General features: G+C 45.5%; 1 protein-coding gene across 2 annotated transcripts in view; it reads left to right on the plus strand.

Moving 5' to 3' along the window:
- DNAJC18 (DnaJ heat shock protein family (Hsp40) member C18) overlaps nt 1-5,003 on the plus strand; it is a 37,429-nt gene extending 32,426 nt beyond the window's left edge. Inside the window, exon 8 of one of the 2 annotated variants that reach the window (XM_049786025.1) lies at nt 4,718-5,003. In XM_049786025.1, coding sequence (XP_049641982.1) covers nt 4,718-4,722 — 5 coding nt within the window. In that variant the 3' untranslated portion in view covers nt 4,723-5,003. Of the gene's footprint in view, nt 1-1,679; nt 1,908-4,717 lie in introns of those variants that run through there. The other variant, XM_049786024.1, reaches the window with a different exon arrangement.
- The last annotated feature ends 6,083 nt before the right edge of the window (nt 5,004-11,086 follow it).

The raw sequence follows: 11,086 nt of genomic DNA on the forward strand, positions 1-11,086 counted from the left end.
ACAAAGGTCACCGGCTCCAAATGATTTCACTTTTCCAAGAGCCCGTGACCTTTGAGTTAGGGATCTCACTCGCATTGAAGGGATGAGGCAAGCTGCAGGCAGGCCTGGCGCTGAGGAAGGCTGCGTGGGAGCACATGTCTGAGGGGCGAGTGGGGAAGGAATGAAGCAGCTGTCATTGGTTCAGTGACAGGAATAGGCTCTAGGACTCCATTCTGGGCCAACTGCCCCGGGAACATCATTGGGGGGAAGGCTGTGAGCAGGCGCCTCTTGCTGCACACATGTGTAGGTTCCCTAAGTCTGGTGCCAAATGTTCTATTGATAAGAACAGACTGGGTGCTTTCATGATAGGGCACAGCTCCCGAAGGCCAGAGGGCACAGGTGTCCTTTAATCCTCAGCACCTGGTGCAGCCTGGCTGCCTGGAGAGTTTCCTGGGGGCTGAGAGGGCCTAATGTAATGGAAAGAAAAAAATGGTGAGCTCCAGCGAAAACTTTTTTGTTTGTTTTGGGGCCACACCTGGCAGTGCTCAGGGGTTACTCCTGGTCCTGGGCTCAGAAATTACTCCTGTTGTTTGTAAGGCAAACGCCCTACGTACTGTGCTATCGTTCTGGCCCTGCTTTTTTTTTTAATATTAAAATATTTTTATTTGGGAGGCTGGAGTGATTGGGTAGGGTGATTTCCTTGCACACAGATAACCCAGGTTTGATCTCTGGCATCCCAGGTGGTCCCCCCGAAGACCATCAGGAGTGATTCCTCAGTGCAGAGCCAGGAATAACCCCAGAGCATCACTGGGTGTGGCCCAAAAACAAAACAAAAAAAAAATAACTATTAAAGTGACTTACTAGAAAATAGTTCGTTAAACATAATAAATAAGTAATATTATGTGCTTTTACTTTTTTTGCTGTTGGTTTTTTTTTTTTTGGGGGGGGGTCACACCTGGCAGCACTCAGGGGTTACTCCTGACTCTATGCTCAGAAATCGCTCCTGGCAGGCTCAGGGGACCATATAGGATGCTGGGATTCGAACACCATCCTTTGCATGCAAGGCAAACACCCTACCTCTATGCTGTCTCTTCAGCTCCACCTTTTTTTGGGGGGAGGAGTTACACCCAGCAGCACTCAGGGGTTACTCCTAGCTCCACAATCAGAAATTGCTCCTGGCAGGCTCGGGGGACCATATGGGATGCCAGGATTCAAACCAATGACCTTCTGCATGAATGGCAAATGCCTTACCTCCATGCTGTCTCTCTGGCCCCAGGCCCCACCTTCTTTAAAAATTTTGTTAAAGCAGAATAATTTACAATTATTCACAGTTGAGTTTGAGACATGCAGTAGTTCCAGCATTGATCCCATCACCAGTATCATTCAGTGTCTCCAGCTTCTCTCCCCTGTCCTGACTCCCTAGTCTGCCACTTGGACAGATGCCATCTTGACACCTTTTTTAATTTGGTTATTAACATTTGGGTCTCCTGATTTCAGTATCATTAGCTATAATTTGAATATTTAGGTCTATCTTTCCTTAATACCAAGGATGTACCTGCGTCCCCTTGACTCCTAACCCTCATTATTTTTCATGTCTTTCTCCCTCTTCCTGCCAGCAAAAGCTTTGGATTCCAGCATTTAGAAATGAAACCAGTTGCTCCACGCTGTTGACAAATGGGTGACTCTCTTTTATCTTTCAGAGTCGGAGTTGACAAACCTGGCAGGCTTATACAGAGATGAGCGGCTGAAACAGAAAGCAGATTCGCTGAAACTGGAAAACTGTGATAAACTTTCCAAAATTATTGGCCTCCTCAGAGGTGGCTGAGAGGATGAGAGAGTCCTACAACAGGGTTGGGGTTTTTGCTACTTGTTACTATTTATGTTCCTAACTCCATTTTATAATACAAAAGTAGGACATCTGGTGAACATTTTAAAATGTGCTAACTTTGGTGGGCAGAGTTGAAGGCACTTGAGCATGGAGCCAGATTTGTCATCACAAATCCTTCCTGGGGGCTGATGCCAGGGCCCGGGAACAGCTTATCTGAATTAAATTGATGACACAGTAACAGGTCAGTGCCCCTGCTCCAGACCTCCCTGCTCCAGGAATATCCCAGATAGATCCATGTTGCTTCCTCCTGCTTCCTCTTCAGTTAAGTCCCAGTACCCATTGAGTCCTTGACTTAGCCAAAGCAGCTGATCTTAGTTGTTTACTGTTCACACGAAGACTTTTACCTCTTCCTTCATTACTGTCACTGAGCTCCATAGGAATTCAGTCTTTGGAACATGTTTCGACTCAGCTTTCCATTCTCTAAAGGAAGTGGAAGCGTATTTTTGAAAAATGTAAACTGTCCTTGTCAGTCATTTTCTGCCTAATCGCTGGTTAGAGTTAATTCCGAGCATTAGGGACCTACTGGGTCTGATTTTCTTGCCTGCCCTGCCTTGTAGAGAGGTCCCAGAAATGAAGTGCTTTGGAGTAAAACAGTATGGTGGTCCCCTCAGCAGCAGAAAGGGGGTGGGCCCGGAGAGTACGTACACAGTTGCATCACAGCTGCTCAGTGTAGGTTCTCTGCTCCATCATGGACCCCAGAAAATCTCTTCTTGTAGGTCATACTTGAGTCCTGCCCTCGGCCCTTCCCTGGGAAGCTCAGTGGTCAATGAGGAGGCTTGTCAGGTTGTTGCTCAAGGCTGGAGGTGGGAAAAGAGCTTCTTTAAATAGGGGTCTGGGTGTGCTCCAGTAGTTAACTTGTTTAACCTGGTGTCCTGTAGTTTATGGTATGAGATGCTGTGTACCCAACATTTTTTTGCTTGTCTTAGTGAACCTTATGAAAAACGTGGTTTTTTTTTTTTAGGAGAGCATTCTTGCATTTTTCTTTCTTTCTTTCCTTTTCTTTTCTTTTTTTTGGGGAGGGGTCACGCCCGGCAGTGCTCAGGGGCTACTCCTATCTTTATGCTCAGAAATCGTCCCTGACAGGCTCAGGGACCATATAGGATGCCGGGATTCAAACGACTGTCCTTCTGCATGCAAAGCAAACGCACTACCACTGTGCTATCTTTCCGTGCCCTCCCCTTTATTTATTTATTTATTTTTTGGTCACTCCTGGCAATACTCAGGAGTTACTCCTGGTTTTGTGCTCAGGAATTACTCCTGGTGGTGCTCAGGGGACCATATGAGGATTGAATCCAGGTTGGCCACATGTAAGGCAAATGTCCTACCTACTGTACTAGGTCGGCCACATATGAGGCAAATGTCCTCTGTATAGTACCTGCTGTACTTTCTCTCCAGCCCCTACACACAGCATTTTCGAGAGTGCCTAATATGAAGCAGGAAATTGCACATATATTTTCTTACTTTAGTCTCCTCACAATTCTGTGAAATAGACATATTAGTTTATTTTTCAGAATGAGGACAGTGGCTCAGATTGGTGGGGTGACTGACCTAGATCATACACCTAGCTAGTGCTAGGCCAATGATCAGATACAAAGATGAGAGATCTCACACACACACAAACACACACACCATTTCTCAGGTGATTCTAGCCAGATGGTTCAAGCAGAATATTTTCTAGGGATGCCCCTTTGAAAATATGGATTCACCCCCCAGCCTATGACCATCATCATCCTATGGCAGCTCTGCATCCATTCAGAAGAGCTAGAAGAATAGGTCTATGTATTAAAAAAAAAAATGAGGTTCCTCTAAGGAACCAGGATTGAACCACCCAGACTCTTAGAAATCTGAATGTGGAAGGATGAGTCAGTAACTAATCTGCACTCTGTTTTCCTCAGGACGGGAGAAGAATTCTGTTGGGAGGAGAGGCTACATTAAAACTAATTTCCAGGGTAGAGCTTCTCCTTGCAGTTGCTAACCATGATGTAGGCAGACGTGACTAGCAGGTTCTACATATGGGCATTGCACAAGGTCAGGACATGAGATCAGAGGTAAGGAGTGCAGCCTGGTGCCTGGGAGGGGACAACTGCTCCTCTGTGGGAGTGTGAACAGAGATGGCCCAACCTCACTACCCAACTCAGTCTATCCTGGTTTGGGGGCTTTTTTCCCCCCTCTAATGAGGGAAGAGGACTTTCACACTGAAAATGTGCCTGTGAGCCAGATAGGTGTGTGGTAGGTTTTTCTACACACACAGAAATCAAGCTTCTCCTCTCCTCAATCCCAACCTGAAAATGGGCCATAATTAAACTGACTTGACAGCCTAAAAGACACTCTGTAGCTGTCCATGAATAGTATAGGCACACATTTTATGAGTTTCACGGCAGAGATGAATTATCTGCAATGATATAAATAGAGGCAATACTAACTCCATTAAATGCAAGGTCTATGACTTGTTTTTATAGCAGCAGTGGTACTTTTTTATTTATTACCCAATAGAATACAATCCTCACATCTGGGTTTCCTCCAGGGAATGGCATTTGCTTTGGGTTGAAGGGTAGCTTAATCTATTTGATACTGCCCAGCATATTGTTAGACTATCATTTCCTGGGTTATATTTTAGAGGGCTGTCTGCATGATGGTAAAAAAAAAAAAAGCATCTTCCCCTAGCCTGCACCCTTTGAAAGACTCCCTAACCATATAAATGCTTTCAATAAAGCTTATTCGTGCTGTTGGCACTTGATGTGCAGCACAGGGCTGTGTATGAGTGGGAGGAGCAGGTTGTGGACATGTGAGGGGAGCAGAACTGGAGATGGTGCTTGTGAGGTGCCCACAGAAACAACTCTTATTCATTAGGATGAGAATGCACGTGGCTGTGAGGGATGGTTGAAAAGCTTCATCACAAAGGACTCTACAGCAAGAAGAGATCCAGATCCCCACATTGGCAACCCTAGTTTTCATCTGCTCAAACAAGAACACTAGGAACTTTCTGGATGAGCTCCAGGCCTCAGGGCTTGGGAGAAAGAGTGGTAAGAAAAATGTCATTGCTATGCTTTCTGCTGGACTCTACTAAAAATGACACTAAACTACAAAGCCCAAGGGACCATGGGACCCAGCAGCCTGGCAGTGTGTGTCCTCATTTTCAGCCTCACACTCAGGATTGACTTCACTAGGAGGCGCTGTTCGGATTCCAGAAGCTTCCTATTACCACAGGTCACACATGCAAGTCCATTGTCTTTGCATGCACTGTTCCTCACAGGCACTGGCACGCACTTAGTATTTATTTTTGATTCATTTAAGATGTAAGCTTGGGGCCGGGAAGGTGGCGCTAGAGGTAAGGTGTCTGCCTTGCAAGCGCTAGCGTAGGATTGACCGCGGTTCGATCCCCCGGCGTCCCATATGGTCCCCCCAAGCCAGGAGCGACTTCTGAGCGTATAGCCAGGAGTAACTCCTGAGTACTAAACGGGTGTGTCCCAAAAACCAAAAAAAAAAAAAAAAAAAAAAAAAAAAGATGTAAGCTTAGTGATCTATTTATTTTTAGAAAGGGCCAAGCTGCTTACTCTACATCTGACTATTTTTTCCCCTGAGTCTGCATTGTTAATGCCTTGTGTGGTGACCACTGAGTAATTATATACCCAAGTGTGAGATAGTCATGACATCTTTTGCATCACATTCAGTATTGGAATTAAAGATGTGAGTGTTCTGTGGCCAGAGCCAGGTTTGACACAAATGGAATCAGCTCCAAGATCAGGTCACCTGATCTGCTGCATCCAGGTTGAGTGTATTTGAACAGAAACGGAAATTAAACAATTTTCTATACGGAAAAGAATGGCTTGTTTCCCTTTGTTCTTGGACCTTGGGTGCTGTGTGTTGCCTGATTCCCTTGGAGCCACTGAGGCTGGGAGATGCTGCTGACCCCTGCTGTCGGTGCTGTAAGGTCAGAGCAGGCGGAAACTCTGGACACAGTTCCATAGTGCTCTGAGCTAACAGTGCTGTGATGAACGGACCAACACTGCTTAGCATCAGGGGTCTGGCTGGGGATAACTCGGGAGCAGAAGTGTTTGGAATCCCAGTAGCACAAGGTGTCTGTCCTCCCTCATGCCTGTTAAGATGGTAAATTGTGATGCCCTGGAGAGGTACCTGAAGTGTTTGCATGAGGAAGTCCCAGACTGATCCCCAGAGTTGCATGGTCCCTTAAGTATCTGGTTGTGAGTAGCTCCCAAAAAACTAAGCTCAGAGCTGGAGAAATAGTATAGGGGTTAAATGGCTTGCACTGAACCCTATTCAGATCCCTGGCACATATAGTCACCCCAAAGACCATCAGGAGTGATTCCTGAGAATAGAGACAGGAGTTTACCCATCTTAACATTTAACAAGACTCCATTTACTTTCTGGCCTCTATCAACTTGCTCACTTTGTCTTTTTCTTGTTTTTGGTTTTTGGGCCACACCTAGTGATGCTCAGGGGTTACTCCTGTCTAGGAACTCAGAAATCACTCCTGTCTTGGGGGACCATATGGGTCACTGGGGATTTAACCCAGGTCCATCCTGGGTCAGCCACTTGCAAGGCAAACGCCCTACTGCTGCACTATTCCTCTGCACCCCTCACTTTGTCTTTTTTTTTTTTTTTGGTTTTTGGGCCACACCCGGTGATGCTCAGGGGTTACTCCTGGCTATGCACTCAGAAGTCGCTCCTGGCTTGGGGGACCATAAGGGACACCGGGGGATCAAACCTCGGTCCGTCCTAGGCTAGTGCTGGCAAGGCAGACACCTTACCTCTAGCGCCACTGCCCTGCCCCTGTCTTTTTCTTTTCTGCAATTTACAACTTTAATATTGCCTTTTACTATACTCTACAATTCCCTTTGTATATTCTTATTTAAGAAGCTTCTTTTCTTTTAAATAAATTTTTTGGGGGGAGGGGGTCACAGCCAACAGTGCTCAGGGGTTATTCCTGGCTCCACTCTCAGAAATCGCTCCTAGCAGGCACAGTGGATCATATTGGATGCCGGGATTTGAACCAATGACCTTCTGCGTGAAAGGCAAACGCCTTACCTCCATGCTATCTCTCCGGCCCTTAAGAAGCTTCTTTTCCCTCACCTGCCCCAACATCTTTCCCTGTATGCCCTGTATGAGGTTTTAATTCAAACATCAATGACTCACAGAAACCATCTCCTATAAGCGCTACCCATGCTAAATCTCTCTTGTTGTTGGTTTTTGAGAGGCCACACCCAGTGGTGCTCACTATTCCTGGCAGGCTCGGGGACCATATGGGATGCCGGGAATTGAACCCTGATCCACCCCAGATAGTCCGCATGCAAGGTAAATGCCCTACTGCTGTGCTATCACTCTGGCCCCCTACATCTCCCTTTAAATCACCCCCATTCTTCTCTTTTGGTTTCTGCATAGAAACAATGTAAATTACTTATTTTTTGGATTTTTGTATTTATCAATGGTCTATCACTAGACTAATTTTCAGCCTAGTTTTATCAGAACTGAGTCTTGGAATAATATGCCATCTGAGAGAGATAGTGCAAGAATTTGGACTCTTGAGGCTGGAGCAGTGGCACATGGTAAGGCGAACATTCGCCTTGTGGCGCTAGCCTAGGAAATACCGAGGTTCAATCCCCTGGCCTCCCATATGGTCCCCCAAGTCAGGAGTGATTTCTGAGCGCATAGCCAGGAGTAACCCCTGAGCATCACCAGTGTGGTTCAAACCCCCCCCCCCTCCAAATAAAAGAATTTAGGCTCTTGCCTCATGTGTGGCCAATCCTAGCTTGCTTATTTGAAGGTATTTTTGGTTTAGATGTTGGTGCTAGCATCAGGTGTTTGCAAGGCAATTGCCCTATCCATGGTACCCTCTTTATTGTCTTCAGCCCCCAGACCCCAGTTTGATCCCTGCCACCACATGTGCTGAGTACTGATGGGAGTGATTCCTTGACAGCATAGAACAGCCCTGCAGCACCAGGTGTACCCTGTTATACTTCCTCTACGTACTTCCTCTAGAAGAGAGGCCCAACTCTTCAGCTATTTTCATTGAAAAGCTATTTTTCCTTTTCTTGAATCTGGACTCTGGCTCCTTAAACTTTGGAATAGAACAGAAATGATACTCTGCCAGTTTTTAGACCCAGGTCTAGATTTTGGGGGCCATGGCAATAACCAGGCCTTAAGTATTGAGGACCAGGCAATAATAGCTCTTAGTTTCAATTCTTAATATTACATGATGCCCCAAGCACCAGCAGGTGTAGCAAAAATATAATTAAAAACAAAAAAGAAATGAGTCCTTTAGTTTACTTTTGGGCCACAAACAGTGACACTCAGAGGTTATTCCTGACTCTGTATTCAGGGATGCCAGAGATAAACCTGGGCTGGCTATGTGCAAGACAAATGCCCTACCCGGTGTACTGTACTATCACTCCAGCCCCAAATTATCACTTTGTGTTGTTTCAGTTGGGTCTCTTCAGCTGCCAGGGGTCCAGCCAGGGGGCTGCCAGGGCTATACCTGGCCATGCTAGGAGTCCATGCAATGTCAGAGAGTTTATTTACTTCAACCCTGTGAATGCCAGATATGTGCCCCAACATTTTGAGCTCTCTCCCCAGCCCCCAAATCATTTAACCTATAATTTTTGTTTTATGGGGGGTGGGGTAGGGTAGGGTTACATAGCAATAGATAATCAGAACATGAACCAGAATAACAACCCTGTAGAGCAGTGGTTCTCAAACTATGGCCCGCAGGCCACATATTATATTTGTATCTGTTTTGTTTCTTCATTGCAAAATAAGATATATGCAGTGTGCATAAGAATTCGTTCATAAGTTTTGTTTTTACTATAGTCAGACCCTCCAATGGTCTGAGGGACAGTGAACTGGCCCCCTGTTTAAAAAGTTTGAGGAACCCCTGCTAGAGAAAGGCAGCCCTTCCCAGACTGGGGTCACAGAGTCACATGGACTGATGTGATGTGATGTAATGTGATGTGATGTGATATGATGTGATCCTGAGCCTGGCTGAACCCTGGTCACCAGGAACCCAGGGGGTCTATTAACACAGTGTGAGCAGTTTCCCAAACAAATGGCCATCCTTTATGTGTCTGCATCTCAAAGGGCTCAGAGCTAGATTCAAGATTCTCTTTTGCTCATAACCTCCCATTTACTACTGCCCTCTGAAGTTTTTCCCAAAATTTGGCAGGCAAATTCCAGTTGTTCCAGCTGGCAGAGGTGAAGTGAATATTGAGTGCTAAGGGACATTAAGAAGCTCCTCATGAAAGATCCTAGAGAGAGAACACAGTTCATGGAAAAGACTTAGGGATCACTACATCAAAGGAAATGTACAACTTTGTCCAGGGTAACTCAAGTGAAAATTCACATGTGATAAAGTTTGAGAGAGCTCTGTACTAAGATACACAATCCACAAAGCACCTTCAGGGCCCACACAGTCCAGCCCAGTAGCCACATTTGGCTATTTACCACTTAAATGGTAATGAATTTGGGGCTGTATCAGTAATACAGCCAGTGGGTAGGACACTTGCCTTGGAAGGGGTCTATAGGATTCAATACCCAGCATTCCATATGGTCCCCACCAAGGAGTACCTGAAGCATAGTAGGGTGGCCCAAAATCCAAACCCAAAAAATTGTTAATAAATTGGGCCACAGAGATAGTATAAGATTACATGTTTGTATGTGGCTGATCCCAATTCAAATCCTTGGCAGCATATATGGTTCCCTGAGCACCACCAGAGCAGAGTCAGAAAAAGACCCAGAATACCACCAGTTTTGGTTCCCAAGCTAAAACAAGGACCAGCCATTTCAGAGGGTAAGGCACTTGCATGTGACTAAACTCAGTTTGAATACCTGGCATCATACATGGTTCCCTGAACCCTGCCAGAAGTGATCTCGGAACATATATCCAGGGGTAAGCCCTGAGCACAGTCAGATGTGCCCCCAAAATTAATTAAAACTCTTTAATGTAAGTCCTCAACCACATAGCCACATTTTAAGTGCTGAATTGGACTGGAGAGAGCTTGTATATATACATATATACATCCCAATATATATATATATATATATATATATATACATATATATGGTCCTCCCCAGCCTGCCAGGAGTGATTTCTGAGAGCAGAGCCAGGAGAAACCCAAGGGCCACTGGATGTGACCCAAAAACCAAAAATAAAGAGAAAAAAAAAAAACTAAATAGCCACATGTGACTAGTTGACAGCCATCATGGGCAGTGCTGCTGCAAAACATGGTTATCAGATATGCTATTGGACTATCCTGCTTCAGACCTTTCAGATTGATCAATAGAGATGGGTTCAATCTGAAGAACATATGAAAGATAGGGACCAGAGAGGTAATAGTGGTTAGGGTGCTTGCCTTCCATGTGGCTGACCCAGGTTTAATCCCCACACCACTGCCTCCCCCCATTTGGTCCTGCAAGCTCACCAGGAATAATTCCTGAGCACAGAATTGGGAATAAACCTGGCTGTGGATAGATAAATAATAGGTAATGCATCTTTTGGGAGGGGGAACTATTCTAAGGTTTACTAAGGGTAGCAGCGTTATTTATCTTCAGAAAACCTGTATTTCACCATCTGTAAAATGGAACTATTAAAATACAATTCACATGATTACAACTAGGATCACATGAAATAATATTATTAAAGCATAATGATGTGAGAAAAAGTGAATGCTCACAGGATAAATATTAGTTCTGATTTCCCCAATCTTAATCTCATTTAGGTTTCGAAGAATAGAAAAAAATTTTAAATAGATCAATAGAAAACTGGGCAAGATCTGCGATCCACAGCCTTATTGTCCGGCAGCTTAACAGGCTCTCATACTTTTACCAAGAGCCTGGTATAGGCATGAGAACTCTACCTTAGGTGATCACTCTCCTTTTTCCTTTTTTTTATTTAATGTCTGGTCTTCCCTTAATGTTGTGCACTCGAGCCTCCTAAGACGTTAAAGAAACTAGAGTTGCCAACTTCAGGGTTTGCTGATTCATAGGGAAAGGCTTGGGACCAATGCTTGCATGCTGCCCTGAATGCATGTGCGGACCTGCCAGGTCCGGCCTGCTCCTCTAGATTCCGTAAGAGCACGGACCGTAACGTGCAAATCCTCCTTGAAGGCAAACGCCCTGCAGGCCAGCCGCTTCCCGCGGCCCGGGCGAGCGGCCCCTTTAAGAGGCGGGACATCCCCGCGAACAAAGGCAGACCCCGCCCCCGTTGCC

The sequence above is a fragment of the Suncus etruscus genome, chromosome 14 (genome assembly GCF_024139225.1).
Source record: "Suncus etruscus isolate mSunEtr1 chromosome 14, mSunEtr1.pri.cur, whole genome shotgun sequence".
Lineage (NCBI taxonomy): Eukaryota > Metazoa > Chordata > Mammalia > Eulipotyphla > Soricidae > Suncus > Suncus etruscus.